Here is a 16122-nt window from a genome sequence, read left to right as displayed (position 1 = left end):
CATATATCGCCTACGATTTTCTAAAATCTTAAATTGGTGCTCTTAGATTTTACCCTCTTTGTAAAAGGTCTTTACATTATTATTATTATTATTATTATTATTACAACAACCTCTGGTCGCACATTGCCGCTGTCAAATCCTGGATAGTGATCAGAGACTGTAAAAATAGTGATAGACTCGCGCATCAGAGTCTGTATCTAGCCACAAGGGGTCACTATTTCTGAGCAACATGTTTCTTAAATATCGCGATAGTACATAGACCGTCTCGCGAGAAAGTGTTCCTCTTGCATTAGCCGTTCCTTCCTGAACTGAGAACCGAATCGAAGTACCCGTCGGACACATAGCAGTTCATCCTAGGCCCACGTTTTTGTTCTTCCCCGGAACATCCGCTGCAGTACCCAATTCTCTCCCTGTGTGGGCCGACCATCCTCGGACTCGAGTACTGGGTGGCATCCGTGGAAACAGCCCCTCTCCCGGTCTGCAAGACGCAGACTGGCCCGGGCCAACATCGAGGAAACCAGAGCGCGATACATGATTCTCTCAATGGAGAGGAGGATGCAATGCAAAATGCGGTGATGCGTTTTGTGCAAAGTTTCATTTTTACTAAAGTAGCCGTCTCCTTTATTGCGAGACAGCACGCTAGTTTGCAAGTTCAAAACTAGCCCGGCACATATTTGGTCAGCTTGTGAGCTAGCTAGGTAACGGATAAATATCTAGCTAGCAGGCTACCTAGCCTAACCGTTCGTACGAGATGGTGATCGCCTCCAACAGATCTTGACAGGCATAGATAGCTGCTGGCTAGTTCTCTGACACTGATTACTAGCTGGCTAGGTTAGAACATTTGCTAGCTAGCTATTTTTTAAAGTTGATTTAACCCTGTTTGAAAGTTTCAGCGGACAAAAGAACGTTGGGTAGTATAAGAATATAACGTTATTTACTTTTCCAGCATACTGAGTAGCTTGCCAGGTGGCAAATATAGCTAGCTGAGTATCATCGTGCTGGCTAACTATTCATCTTGTTGCAGCGACTGAAAATCGCGGTAACGTTAGGTGGCTAGGCATTGTTTGTATAGGTTGTATACAAACAGTTGCTTGAGAGCAAAGTCTGTGCAAGAGACCCTAAAACCCTATGTGGATATGGCCCCAAAGAAGAAACCGGGTCTCACAATAAACCCGCCCACCGGAGAGGGGCAGCCGGCGTCAACCACCATCGAAGCCTCCTCAGAGTGAGTATCACTACCAAATACTAGCTAAACTTCCTATCGGTGTCACAGATCTTGATAGCTAGTTGGGGTTGAATGAACCGTGTTTGCTTGATGCGTGGCTATCGCTTGCATGTGTTGTTATTAGACGTGAGTCACGTGATGTATGGTTCGGAAGCTGTGCGATATAAACGTGTGAAAGTGCCTACAAGTCATCCAAGGTCTTGTACATTAAAATAGGAGCGTGATCGGGTTTCTTCTGCTGTTTTTGTTTCTCTGTTTTTCCGTATGCAGTGTACTTGCGTTTCATTTGCCAACGTCCTGCCTATAGTGCAGAAGAATTTGCGTGATGCGGGTCTCAACCTTGGGGCCACTTTCAAGCAGCGACACCTTGTAGTGTGAAAGTAATCATATAGTGTAATAGAATGTTGAATGTCGTAAAGTAAAGGTAGTGTTTTTAAGGAATTCAAAGATAAGATGTGGAATAAAATTATATAAAGTTTATAATAAATGGATTGAAAATCTGATGGGGTTTTTAAAAAAGTTATTTCACCCTATTACAAACTTTAATTAAAAATATATATAAATATTGCACTCTGTCTTTGAATGCTTGCGTCACGCTGTTTGAATAACTCGTTAATATCAATGAGTTTGCGCAGAAGTCGTATCAACAAAGGCTCTTGTGGATGGACACAGTCGCCGTGCTGTGAGTGTACACTGGCGATTCTCGCGGATGAGGAATAGATGGCGCGTCCGAGTGGGCATTACATGGAACAGATAGTCGGTACTGGTGAAGCTGAACTCCTCTCCCCTTGTCCCGGGCTTCCCGCTGGCCTGCTTAGGGCCAACTTGGAGGCCCTGCAGACGAAGCTGGGAGAGCTGGACCTGGACGAGCAGCAGAGGAAGCGCCTGGAGGCCTTCCTCACGCAGAAGGCCAAGGTGGGCGAGCTGAAGGACGACGACTTCCATCGCATCTGCGAGCTCGGCGCCGGCAACGGGGGCGTGGTCAACAAGGTCCGCCATAAACCCTCCGGGTTGGTCATGGCCAGAAAGGTGGGTGAGACCTCGAGCGGCCTGGCTATCGGCATTGTATACAATAAGTAAGGACGGAGTGTAGCACAGTGGGTAAGGAACTGGGCTTGTAACCAAAAGGTCGCCGGTTCGATTCCCGGGTAGGGACACTGCCGTTGTACCCTTGAGCAAGGTACTTTACCTGCAGTGCTTCAGTATATATCCAGCTGTATAAATGGATACAATGTAAAAAGTTGTGTAAGTCGCTCTGGATAAGAGCGTCTGCTAAATGCCTCTAATATAATGTAATGTAATGATGATAAGGCTAAAAATAATAAATAGATTTTTGTTGATGAACCACTTTTGTTTAGCTCAGAGTAACCCGTACAGCAGGGGATCAGCAACTCACGGTCCTCGACGGGCCGAGAACTGCTGGTTTTCCACCCTCCCTTTGCCTGGGAGTCAGGTGTGAAGACAGCCTGGCCAATCAGTAGCACTAATTTACCCGGGAGAAAAGAAAACCAGGGCTGGATTTGGATTCGAGGGCCAGAGTTGATGATCCCTGCCGTACAGTTTAGTTACCAGATATGCATGAAGATGTGGAAAACACACCCTTGTTTAAAGGTTGTGCGTGCATTACAACCTTGCTTATCTGTAGAGGGTGAAGTTATCGCTCCCGGCTGTTTGTTCTCCTCGATGTGCGACGTGCGATCGCGGAGGCCGTGCTTCCGGTGGAGGAGCGCTCGGCTTTATCTCTCCTCCTCTCCCACAGCTGATCCACCTGGAGATCAAGCAGGCCATCAGGAACCAGATCATCCGCGAGCTGCAGGTCCTGCACGAGTGCAACTCTCCTTACATCGTGGGCTTCTACGGGGCCTTCTACAGCGACGGCGAGATCAGCATCTGCATGGAGCACATGGTGAGACGGGGCCGTTAGCGATGTCTTCCCCCCCCCCCCCCCAAACCGCTCGGCTTCTGTGGTTGTGCTGCTCCGGTTTCCCAATGGTACTAGATTGCCTGTACTAGCCTGCAGGTGTTCCATGGGCTACCACAGGGGTTGTCAGAGTTACAGTTCCTGGAGGGCCGCAGCATCTGCTGGATTTCGGCGCGTTTCAGCACCCGTGGTTCATTAAAGTCACCGATTGGCTGAGGAGTCCACACACTTTGTCCTCAAGGCCTTCATTGGCTGCTTACTGAAAGGAAACCGTTGAAGAGCTGTGGACTGTGTGGCCCTCCTGGACTGGAGTTGGACACCCCTGGTGTACAGGCATGTAGAAAGAGTTGGGTTTGCCCCTGCGTGGTAATGATTAGCCAGTGATACCGGAGGATATAATGCCCTGCTAAATGTTTTCCTTTTTACCATTTGTTTAATGTCTATAGTGAAGCGGCATCCATTGTATTGTTTGTCTTTTGTCGGGTTATTTTCTGTGAAACCCCCCCCCCCCCCTAGCATATGCACAGCAGAGGAGGTTAATTTGGCATTCCTAAAGGGTCAACTGCAGTGTGTTGAGATGTAGTTTAAGCTCCTGGAACAGGGGTCCTCAATCTTATCCAAAGAGGGATGAGTTTAGGGTTTTGTTTGAACCAAGCGGAGTAACATGTCGTGATTCTGCTGATCCAGGTCCTTAGAAACATTTACTTTTACATTTACATTACAGGCATTTAGCAGACGCTCTTATCCAGAGCGACTTACACAACTTTTTACATAGCATTTTACATTGTATCCATTTATACAGCTGGATATATACTGAAGCAATTACGGTTAAGTACCTTGCTCAAGGGTACAACGGCAGTGTCCTTACCCGGGAATCGAACCTGCGACCTTTCGGTTACAAGCCCAGTTCCTTACCCACTGTGCTACATTCCATTCCGAAACAAAGTGGTTGATTAGTAGAATTAGGTTTGCAGGAATAAAAGCCTGCACTCACATCCTTCCTGGATAAGATTGAGGACCCCTGCTCTAGACTTCAGAACTGCATTAACACTGAAACAGCTGATCCTTATTTCACAGGTTTGGATAGCCGTTCCAGTTGCAATGCAGTTCTGTGGGTCCAGGGGGTTTAAACCTGAGGGGGTGTAAATATTCCCGTTGGTCGCTGGAAGATCACATGCTCGTGTCCAGGTGCAGACGGGGGAGGGGGGAGGTAGCAGGTTGGGATGTGAGATTTTGAGATGGGGGGTGGGGGTAATGGGGCTGCGTTGTGTCCCTGCAGGACGGAGGCTCGCTGGATCAGGTGCTGAAAGAAGCCAGAAGGATCCCAGAGGAAATTTTGGGCAAAGTCAGCATAGCAGTGAGTTCTATTTTTCACTGGTCTGCGTGGATTTATCCACCAGGCAGTAAAATGCAAATGTTAGCGCCTAGATGTATCCAATTCAAATATAGAGACTTACACTTATTTTTCGGTGGTTAAGGAGTGTGTTTTCTGTTCCACTTAAATGTTAGCAACTCCGGTGCCTCTGCACCAATTGCATTACTTTCCTCACACAAATAAAAAATGCTGGAACTCACAAGAATAAAATGAAGTGTTGGATAGTTCATTTATAAATATTGTTAATGTCCTTCTCCCACCCTTATTCACACATGCGGTTTGTCAGTTTCTTAAATTGTGTTGAGTAGCCCTTATTCAAATGGGGAAGACATGACGGAGGAATCTGGTTGAGCGTATGGCATAATAATGCCATTAAGGTAATTTCGTCAGAACTCGGTCTTGCATTGTGATGCGCGAGACTTCTAGAGCGTGCACGGTTGAAGATGTTAGAAGCTGTTTGTTATTCCCGATGATAAATGCACTGCATAAATAATTATTATTGTGACTGATGGTAATGATGACAATTATGCATTTCTTTGCCTTGTGTCGGGTTGCTCTTAAATACATTTGCCAAATGAGCCTGAAATTACGACTGTAGAATGGCGCCGGTTTGTCAGATGCGCTAGACGTGGTCTTCTCACATTTTGCATTTGTAGAAAAGCTCACAAATAATTGTGGTGCACTGAAGTGCACTTTGCTTCATTAACCAGAAACCAGCATTGACCACTCCCCCATTGACCGCATCACCTGCTTTCAGCCAATCACTGCTTGTCCTCTCGGGAGACAAATAACTCTTCTAACACTGTTCTCTTGTCATTTAGGACAGTATTCTTTAAAGTGTTCTTTTGACTGATTTCAGTATTTTGACTCAGTTTGAAGAAGAAATGAAATTCAGTTATAGCTTGGGATGCAGTTACAGGGGAAGGTGAAGTGGGGTGTTATTGGGAGAAGCAGAGGACTGTGGGTATTGGAGTTGGCAGTTTGATTAAAGGCTTGCAGGGGCACTGAGGGGTCTGCCTCTTATCTGTCTGTGATCTGGGTTCTTGGCGCTTGCGTTTTTTGTGTGACAGGTTCTCAGAGGGCTGGCCTACCTGCGGGAGAAGCACCAGATCATGCACAGAGGTGAGTGCTGCACTGCAAAACTGTGTGTGAGTGTGTGTTTATGTGTGCGAATGTGTGCGAGTGTGTATGTATGTGTTTGAGTGCGCATGTGCATGTATGTGTGTGCGAGTGCATGTGTGAGTGTATGTGTGTGTGCGTGCATGTGAGTGTATGTGTGTGTGTATGTATGCCTGCGTGTGTGTGAGTGTATGTATGCGTGAGTGTATGTGAGTGTGAGTGTGCGTGTATGAGTGTATGTATGCCTGCGTGTGTGTGAGTGTATGTGAGTGTGAGTGTGCGTGTATGTATGCCTGCGTGTGTGTGTGAGTGTATGTATGCGTGAGTGTGTGTGTGCGCGTGTATGAGTGTATGTATGCCTGTGTGTGTGTGAGCGGTGGGAGGGGGGAGGGGTTTGTGATGAGTGCTGTGTCTCCAGCGCTCTGCAGTTGTAAGGGGGGCTGAGGCAGGAAGCGGAGGCCATTACACTGAAGGGCCTGCGCGAGAGAGAGCCTGCGTGAGAGAGAGCCTGCGCTCGGGGGCCAGCGCTGCGCCTTTCAGAGCGCGCCAGGGCTGCAGGGCCGCGTTTAAACGTGCCGCGGGCGGAGCGGAGCGCACCGTGCGAAACGCAGCACAGAAACACACAAAAAATAAAATAACCCCCCAGTTTGGGTCTGTGGTGCTGCAGTCTGGGCGGGCCCGGGACAGCTGAGCGCTGTGTGTGAACGTGGCGGAGTGAGCGGTCCGCCGGGGGCTCACCGGGGGGGGGTGGCGGCGGCACAGGGGCCCGGGGGGCTCCCAGGGCTGAAGGGGTTAGTGTCAGGGCTGCAGGAGGAGTGAAGGAGTGGTGGGGGGGGGGGGGTAGTGGCAGGGTTGAAGAGTGCGGAGTTGTCTAGAAGCCCGGGCGGTAATTACAGGCTCTCAGATGTGATTACATGGCAGCCGCGCCCTGCAAACCCCCCCCATCCCATCCCCCCCCCCCCACCCCCCCGGCCCTCCCTCCCTCCCTCCCCCTCCCGGTTGCTGCCTCTCTCGCACCACCGCTCCCTCGCTCTCCTCGGAAGTGGGCGGGTGTGGGGGGGGGGTCACCGCAATAAGGACAGATTGCAGGTCTACCCCGTTATTTGGTCGTATTTTTCCAGACTGTTTGTTTCCGGGGGGTGGGGGGCAGGGGGTAGGGGGGGGGGGATCCGGCTGACCGCGTCCCTCCTGGGTTTAGACTCCGCTGCGGTCGATACTGCAGAACGAGTCCCGAGCGCACCGGCCTCCTTCCCCTGCGCTCCGCTCTGCTGTGGCGCGGTCGGGGACGGGGGTGCGTGTGTGAGCGCGCACGTGTGAGTGAGTGTGCACGTGCGAATGTGTGTGTGTGTGTGTGTGAGTGCATGTGACTGAGTGTGCATGTGTGTGAGTGCGCACGTGTGAGTGAGTGTGCACGTGCGAATGTGTGTGACTGAGTGTGCATGTGTCCACGTGTGCATGTGCGTGTGTGTTTGTATGAGTGTGTGTGTGAGTGTGCACGTGTGAGTGAGTGTGCACGTGCAAGTGTGTGTGTGAGTGCATGTGACTGAGTGTGCATGTGTCCACGTGTGCATGTGCGTGTGTGTTTGTATGAGTGTGTGTGTGAGTGTGCACGTGCGAATGGATGTGTGATTGCATGTGACTGAGTGTGCATGTGTCCACATGTGCATGTGTGTGTGTGTCTGTATGAGTGTGTGTGAGTGAGTGTGCACATGCACGTGTGTGAGTGCACGTGAGTGTGCACGTGCATGTGTGTGTGCGCGTGTGTTTGCTTGTGTGTGCATGCGTGTGTGAGTGTGTGCGTGTGAATGCGTGTGTGAGTGTGTGCGTGTGAATGCGTGTGTGAGTGTGTCGGGGGGAGGGGGGGTGGTCCTGCAGAAACATGGGCAGCCGCAGTACTTTCAGGGTCTCACCAGTGCTCTTATCTCCCCCCCCCCCTCGGCACAGACGTCAAGCCCTCCAACATCCTGGTGAACTGCCGCGGGGAGATCAAGCTGTGCGACTTCGGCGTGAGCGGCCAGCTCATCGACTCCATGGCCAACTCCTTCGTGGGAACGCGCTCCTACATGTCGGTGAGTCAGCCAATCCCGTCCTCCGCTTCTGCCGCCAGGAGCTGAGCTCGCGCACGCATATGCCCACCCAGGACCGGGCCCTCCCTCTGGCCCCTGGGAGCCCGGGGTCCCCGGGGGCGCACGCTCTCCTGGCCCCGCCCTCCCTCCCGCTCGTGACGCTCGTGTGCTTTGCCCCCCCCCGCAGCCGGAGAGACTGCAGGGCACGCACTACTCGGTGCAGTCGGACGTGTGGAGCATGGGCCTGTCCCTGGTGGAGCTGTCCATCGGCCGCTTCCCCATCCCCCCGCCCGACGCCAAGGAGCTGGAGGCCATCTTCGGCCGGCCCGTGCTGGACGGGGCGGAGGGGGGGATGCACAGCACCTCCCCGCGGCCCAGGGTCCCGGGACGGCCAGTCAGCGGTGAGCAGCGTCTCTGAATTAACGTAAACGCCCCCCCTTTCCCGACCTGTGTGAAATGGGCGCTCTTTAAAATAAGGGCCACCTCCCACACGCCGCGCGTCTTAAAGGTCTCACTCGTCTATCGACACGCTGTATTTCCACTAGATGAGTCGCTCCTGCCAGAATCGGATGCTTCTGTTTTATGTGGGTGTTCTCCATTTCAAACACCTGTGGGGGGTGAATTTCCCAAGTGGGCAAACATCCTCACCTGATTACGTGCAGTGGTTAAAAATGTGTGTATTTCCTAATGCTATAAAGGTCACACGTTTAAAAAGATAAAATAATTAATTTATGGCTCTGCAACCTTCTGCTTCACCATTTTAATTGACGCTTATAGAAATATTTTTAGGAGGCATTTTGTAGCGAATGGCCATGGCCACGACAGTTCCTCCATTTTTAATGTCAGTTGTACGTGTAGCGCGTTTGGTGAACCGACGCTATTGGATGTTGATGTTGGTGAATACGGGCTGTAGCCCAGCTCGCTATTGGATGTTGATGTTGGTGAATACGGGCTGTAGCCCAGCTCGCTATTGGATGTTGATGTTGGTGAATACGGGCTGTAGCCCAGCTCGCTATTGGATGTTGACGTTGGTGAATACGGGCTGTGGCCCAGCTCGCTATTGGATGTTGATGTTGGTGAATACGGGCTGTAGCCAGCTCCCTATTGGATGTGATGTTGGTGAATACGGCTGTAGCCCACTCGCTATAGGTGTTGATGTTGGTGAATACGGCTTAGCCCCGCTCCATATTGGATGTTGATTTGTGAATACGGCTGTGGCCAGCTCGCTATTGGATGTTGATGTTGGTGAATACGGGCTGTAGCCCGGCTCGCTATTGGATGTTGATGTTGGTGAATACGGGCTGTGGCCCAGCAGAGCTGTGAGGGCAGGCCTGGGCTTCGTCAGGCCTGTCCCAGCAGCCCCTCCGCGTTTCAGCGTCTCGCTGACCCCCCCTCTCCGTTCCCCAGGGCACGGCATGGACAGCAGGCCGGCCATGGCCATATTCGAGCTGCTGGACTACATCGTCAACGAGGTCAGTGGAGCTGTCGCCTTTCCAAACCCCCCCCCCCTCCCCCCCCCTATATATTTAGCGCCCTTTTGGATGCCTTTCTCTAACCCGCTGTCGTGCGTCTGTTTTTTTTTTTTTTGTTTTTTTTTCCCCCTTCCCCCTCACAGCCTCCCCCCAAACTCCCCCACGGCGTCTTCACGGCGGACTTCCAGGACTTCGTGACGAGGTGGTGAGTCCTCACACTTCCCTGGAAACAGGAGCCGGGGTTCCCGCTAAGCGCTGGGGTGGCGGCGGCGGCGCTGAGTGGGTCTGCCGTTCGCGAGCGTTTGACGTCGTGCAGGGCACGCTCAGGCCGTGCTTCCACAGGCCTTCAGACCAGCTGCTGGCTCCTGCGTCAGCAGGCACATTTACAGCAGCCTGCGAGATGAGTCTGAGCAGCAGTGAGCTGCTTCTGCAGTTGCATTACCTTACATTACATTACAGGCATTTAGCAGACGCTCTTATCCAGAGAGACTTGCACAACTTTTACACAGCATTTACATTGCATCCATTTATACAGCTGGATATACACTGAAGCGATGCAGGTTTAGTACCTTGCTCAAGGGTACAATGGCAGTGCCCTACCCGGGAATTGAACCGATGACCTTTCGGTTACAAGCCCAGCTCCTTACCCACTGTGCTACACTCCGTCCCTTGCTTATAACTGCTATGCTTTGATTATGTATGCTCATAACTTATGCTACAATATGTATTCTTATGACTGTTATATTACAATATGTATGCTTTTATCGCCTATGCTACAACACGTATGCTTATATGTGTAGTTGTAAATTACACAAGCAGTTCCTTAGGCCCACTGTCTGGGTTCCATAAGCTTCTAACTGTGACATTTCCCTTTTTTGTGTTTATTTTTTGAATATTTTTTTAGCCTCATCAAAAACCCGGCAGAGCGAGCCGACCTGAAGATGCTGATGGTGAGCACCGGCGGTGTGTGTTTGCGGTGGTCAGTTACCGTAGTGAGCTACAGTCGGTAACCGTCGGTACAAAATCACACAACACAAAGAGGCCAGCTGCAGCAGATAAACGGCACGACTCTGACGGTGCGTTCACACAGCAAGCAACTCGTCAACAGAGTTGCCGGAAGTCCCTTCGTTCTCTGTGTGGCTGAGCGACAGCCCAGCAACACAAGCAACTGGGCAACGAGCAACCAAAGTTGCCCAAAAAAGGTTGCCCGCAGTTTAACTTTTCGCGGGCATCGCCCGTCAACAGCCAATCAGAGTTTCGGCCTTCCTGTTTCTCCCAACCGATACGATACCACTTTGCGGCCTGCATAAAAATGAGCCAGAACTCAGAACTGCAGAGGAATAAGCCAACTAGAGCTGTGTGCTGCTCCACGATTGTCGCTGCTCACATGCTAGTGTGGATGAACGTGCTCACGTTGAATGGCTTCTGTGCTGGCGTTAACTTCCTCTGCTTCTGATTTGACCTCATTCGTGTTAGTCAGACAGGGTGGGAGCGCACACGCATGTCTGAACTGGGAACACAAGTTGCAAGCCTCATCCCAGTCCCTCTGCATCATCTGAAGGGTTTTGTCATTTTAAACTGGCTAAAAGCTGGTAATTACATTTTTGTTTCAGAGCTCATAATTGCGCAACTACTTGCCTACACCTCGCATTGATCAGTATGTCAGGATTTTGTAGTCGGTCCCCTTTGAAAAGTGGAGCTTTTTGAAATTACGCAACTGATAACTTATGAATAAGTCACTGGGGGAAAAACCAGATGATTTGACGATGAAAAACAACTGAAATGTTAATGGGGAAATGCAGGTACAGTACAGTAAGGCTGACCGAACCCTGTGGGAAATGTGCCAGTAACTTGATGTAAGCCGAGTTTGGGAAGAGGCTTTTTCCCCATTGGGAGCGTGCAGGCAGTCTTACGCTCCTACGCGTGTTCTGCCGGTCACCACTTCGCATCTCTCCTCGCTGTCGGAAAGGGTTTCTTTTCACGTAAACTATACATGCAGCCGCCACTGCAGACTTCAGGGTCCCGCCCCTACCCGAGTCTGACTAATCACACGGGGCTTTCCCTCTCTGGCTTGGCCAATCACGCTGTTCTGTCCCTCCCTGAGGTCTGACCAAACATGCAGAGCTTTCCTTCTCCGAGCTCTGACCGGTCATGCGAGGCTGTCCCTCCCTGGTTGACCAATCACGTAGTGCTGTACCTCCCTGAGCTCCGTCCAATCACACAGGGCTGCCCCTCCCCTGGGCTCTGATTGGTCATGCAGGGCTGCCCCTCCCTGGCTGACTAATCGCGCGGGTCGGTCTCTCCCCAAGGTCCGACCAATCACGCAGAGCTGTCTCTCTCCCTGAGGTCTGACCAATCGCATGGTGCTGCCCCTCCCTGGCTGACCAATCACACAGGGCTGATGCACAGACAGGATGCCCTGGCAGCCTGGAGTAGAGTCACAGTCCCTGTGCTTCTCCTGCACTGGCCTGTATCGCTGTCCCGATGAATAATATTTACTATGACTCTTACAACAGCTGGCTTTGTGGCCGAGGAACAACTCACTCACAGTTTCATTCATTACAGTCAGCCGTTTCCAGAGATCAATCCAAAACAAGAGGGAAACAAGGCTCTTTGTACAGCGATCTCTTGGAAAATATATATTCAGTATATATATATATATATATATATATATATATATTTTTTTTTTTTTGGCTGGACCGCAACAGCGGGGCCAGCCCTATAAACACGAACGTCTGTGACTGAGTGAGTGAGTGATGAAGGTACACCATTGGTCGGCCGAGTTTTCGCACACGCACACACGGTCCAGCCGTATGCTAGGTTTTGACCTGGTCTTGTTTTTTTTTTTTTTTTAAATGCGGAGTCTGTTTGATTCTGTTTCTGTGTGCTGTGCTGTGCTGTTGTGTAAACCCCCCCCCCCCTTCCCCATGGACCCGGCCAGCACTTTTCAAAGCTATCTGCTGCATTCAGCTCATACCAGGCAAGTCTATGCACGGCCACCATCGCAGGCAACTGTCAAGCGCTCTGGCTTGAAGAGCCCGGCGCTGCTTGGCTGCGATACCCTTCCGTGTGGATTCTCCCAATTTACCCAGAACCTTTCGGGGTCGGCCGGTTTCCTCCCGTCCCGAGAGAGCTGCGCTGGCTCCGGGTTCCAGGAATGGACGTCCTCCCCCGTCCTCCTGCGCCTTGGCTTTTTTTCGGTGTCCTCCTGCCCCTGTCCCTGCCGCGGCCTGAAGTGGCTTCTTTTCTCACCGAGCGACAGCGGGCTATTTCAGACCGTCCGCTTCAAGCAGGGGGGGGGGGGACATTTTTCTCTTTTTTTGTAGATCTCTTCCCCGGTGAGGTTTGAATAGAGGCGGGCCCTGAACCATCCCAGGAAGCCGAGCCTTGAAAGCCTTTCTTCCTCCTCTTTAGCTTGCGCTCGCGAATTCGTCGCGCGAAGCCTCTTTATTGAAGACGAGCGATTGGGAATGACGCAGTTACGTACTGTATGGGAGCTACGGGGCCGATGTCTGTGTGTGAATACGGGCTGTAGAGGGCAAGGTGCCACTGGCACGCGAGCAGTACGGTATTCCCAGCTGAATGCTGGCCTTTGATTCGTTTCGTGTCCGCTTTGAGGACGGCGGGCTCACCTGACAGCCCCGAATGAAGCGTATTTTCCGCGATAACTCCCAGCTCCTCGTGGGGAAAGGCAACGAGGGGGGAAAACAGTGAGCTCTGCCAGCCAGTCTCTTTCTGTGACACGTCACCAGGAACCGTTCGCGCAGCTGGGATTTGATTAAAGCAGTATGGCTGAAGAGCACTACTGGACGATAGCTTCATGCTGAATCCTAACCCCCCACCCCCCACCCCCTTTCTCCCTCCCTCACTCCCTCCCTCCCTCCCTCCTTGTTTCGTCCTCAGAACCACACGTTCATCAAGCGCTCGGAGGTGGAAGAGGTGGACTTCGCAGGCTGGCTGTGTAAAATCATGGGCCTGAACCAGCCCAGCACTCCCACCCGCAGCGCGGTCTGAACAGGGAACAGCCTGCTCGTCTGCCACCAGGATCTCTCTCTCTCCCTCTCTCTGTCACTCTCTCTCTCTCACACACACACACACACACACACACACACACATTGCACACAGCCGCAAATATCTTTCCTCATACACGCACGTTTGATTCGGGGGAGGGAACAAAGTTCCGCCGTTCTCCAAAGCTACAAACATCCTTTTTCAACCTTTTTTTTTTTTAACATTTAGCCGTTTCAAATTTTACATTCACGAAGCAATGAGAGGAGTGTTGCCGGAAGCACTTGTCCCTGCCTTAGAGCATATTCAGTTCAGCCGCACGTGTCTGGGAAATGTTTATATGCGTACTGATACATGTGTAAATGACCGTTCCATTCAGATCTTAATTTTTTCACAAAATGGATGGTCTTATCGAATCCTGTGTACGTAAGTCACATTTGAGATTCCTTTACAGAACACGGAAAGCTCTTAACCCGTTGCCTGTGTTTAAAGTGTTAAAAACCACAGAAGCGGTAAAAAAAAATGCGTATCTCTGCATTGTTAGCATTTTCTCAACATGCTAAATTTCCCAGTTCCCAATACCTTTCTTCATTCTATTCCCATCTAGGTAACGCTCCGTTAGATGAATCAAGACTGGGAAAATAAATGAACGGTGCGATTTTAATTACGAGAGATATTTTTTGTGAAGATTTCAGAAATCAGTGTATAGAAATTATATAAAATAATGTATGTTCTGAGAGAGTATATTTTGAACGGATGCAAAGGTTTTGGTACTCGTTACATTTAATTGTTTTTGAATCTTGAATCGGGGCTGAACAACATTTGAAATGAGTGTGAAGATGTTTAGCTGTTTATAAGGGAGGAAGAGTAACTGAATTTCGCTCGAGGCCTGAACGCATTTCACTGCCATATTTCGCTGCTTTTTAAAGAATGACGCAGTGTCACCAAAGCATGAATGGTTTTATCATAATCCCGTTGGAATTCCTGAGACACTGCCCGGGATATCTCCGTTTGTAAATTATCTTCAGAGACTGTTTCCACACTACCTAGAATGCAGTTATTTAAACTACAAGTGATGCTAGTGTATCTTGGCTGTTTCGTGGAAATATTGTTCACCTGTTTTTCTGACGATGAACTTAATTGCGAACTTTGTTGCGTTCCCGGTTGTAGTGAAACTGGCTGCCATTGACCTTGCAAAAATGGCGAAATTCTGTTTAGGGGGAAAGAGTTTTTTTTTTTTTCTTTACTAAAAAGGAATGTCAAGGCAGTGTTGTCAGTCATATTTGTTAATCATCATTTTTGCCGGTCATCAAAAGAAAATCTTGTTGAAAGTGTAAATATTGGCATGGTAACGGTCATAATGTAGGTGACGGGCGCGCTACGCGGGGTTCTTGAAGCCAGGGATTGACTGTACCTTCAAATTGAGGCTGTCAAGTTAATTACTTCCCGCTGGCAAAAACCTTTTAACGAACGAACACGCCGATTTCCTCAGATACGACTCGGAAGGCCTGCGACGACCTTGGAAGTGCAGGGTCGAGCGCTTAAAGTTAATGGGCCTCATTCACGAAACGTGTACAATCACATTTGTGTATAAGAACGCTTTGAAGAAAATTTCGGCATTCATAATTTTTTTTTAATCTGCACGTGTAGATGGCTGTTTATGCTAATCGCATGAACTGGATTGCGCATAAAATGTACAGTTAGCATTCATCATCTCATACACCTGGTATATGCACAAAAACAAAGGACTGCACGTGTCACGGATCCCATATTCGTTTTTCATAGGAACATTTTAAGGAACACACTTTGTGAATGAGGCCCAATGTCGGCCTCCTCTGTCGGAAGTCTGCGTTTCTGGGACTGCCTTTTCCCCCCCATAATTGACTTGGCAACCTGCTTCCGTGGATAACCGTTGTAAGCAAACTCCGACGGGTTGCGGGTTGTTTACGTAACAGCGACATCCTTTCAGCATTTTCTTTTCTGTGTACGACCGTCGCCGGGTTAAACGTGTCAGATTTATGTCGGGACGTCGTGGTCTGCGATGGCACGAGAACCCCCGAGTCATGGGAACGGTTGCCCCGCCTCCCCCCCTTTTTTCGCATAAAACATCGCAGCTGTACTTCTCGCAATCGGATGTACTCGTCCCCGAGCAAATATGAATGGAAGCTCGACTCAAAAGCTCTGCGCACGCGGTACGCATCTGCCGCTCACTTGTAGAACTTGTGTTCTTGAACACTTGCAGTAAATATCCGATTTCTGCACATGCTGGATTTATTATTTTCTGTCTGATGCTTTCCTTTTTGCATATGTTTTCTAAATGTATTATTTTACTTATGCCCGGTTTATTATTGTGAATCACGCTCTATAAGCATTTAAATGTCCACAGTGCAATGTGGCATACTGGTGATTTGAATAGCATATAATTATTTTAGTTAGTTTTTTTTCCTCCGTTTTTTAAATTTAACTATATAATATGTGGCATATTATTGATGTTTTGGTGATTACTAAACCATCGCCGATATACCACGTTACGAAATATATGTATGCATATGTGTATATGCATATGTCTATAAATATGGAATTTTGTTCTCTTGGCTGGTAAATCATGTGGATTGAATGTATTATTTAAGTGTTAAAAATAAACTATGAATAAATGAATACTGCATTTGTGTTACCGTGTGAGTCGTCTGTGATCTGGCATAATAGGAGTTGATATTTGTGCTATAAAATTCCTTCTGTTGTGGCCTCAATGACAATTAGCACATTATGGGGAAATACATAATCCTGGGTTCTGTGTGTGTGTGTGTGTGTGTGTGTATTATATACAGTTTATTTATAGGACTGGTTCTCTTACGTAGAGAGTGGCAGATCAGGATTTGTTTGGTCTGTCTGCGAATACCTGAAGGCTAATGCTGAACCGTTTCAAAGCCTTGGTT

The 16122-nt window shown here is 49.6% G+C and overlaps 1 protein-coding gene across 1 annotated transcript; it reads left to right on the top strand.

Moving 5' to 3' along the window:
* Positions 1–254: 254 nt before the first annotated feature.
* Positions 255–15860, top strand: map2k2a (mitogen-activated protein kinase kinase 2a). The gene is made up of 11 exons (XM_064330312.1): positions 255–1225; positions 2044–2254; positions 2985–3131; positions 4426–4503; positions 5592–5643; positions 7585–7709; positions 7894–8107; positions 9114–9178; positions 9322–9383; positions 10083–10128; positions 13082–15860. The coding sequence occupies exons 1-11, from the start codon at positions 1137–1139 to the stop codon at positions 13190–13192; spliced, it is 1200 nt and encodes a 399-aa protein (XP_064186382.1). The 5' UTR covers positions 255–1136; the 3' UTR covers positions 13193–15860.
* The last annotated feature ends 262 nt before the right edge of the window (positions 15861–16122 follow it).

This window comes from Anguilla rostrata, chromosome 4 (genome assembly GCF_018555375.3).
Source record: "Anguilla rostrata isolate EN2019 chromosome 4, ASM1855537v3, whole genome shotgun sequence".
Taxonomy (NCBI): Eukaryota; Metazoa; Chordata; class Actinopteri; order Anguilliformes; family Anguillidae; genus Anguilla; species Anguilla rostrata.
The sequence above is the reverse complement of the archived record's forward strand: the minus strand, read 5'-3'. Positions and strand labels throughout refer to the sequence as shown.

What these genes read in the sequence shown, in the direction of transcription:
- map2k2a (XM_064330312.1), top strand. Translation starts at nt 1,137, where the DNA reads ATGGCCCCAAAGAAGAAACCGGGTCTCACAATAAACCCGCCCACCGGA. An exon ending in ACCATCGAAGCCTCCTCAGA is followed by an intron (nt 1,226 to 2,043) that starts GTGAGTATCACT and finishes TGGCCTGCTTAG; the next exon opens with GGCCAACTTGGAGGCCCTGC. An exon ending in GAACGCGCTCCTACATGTCG is followed by an intron (nt 7,710 to 7,893) that starts GTGAGTCAGCCA and finishes CCCCCCCCGCAG; the next exon opens with CCGGAGAGACTGCAGGGCAC.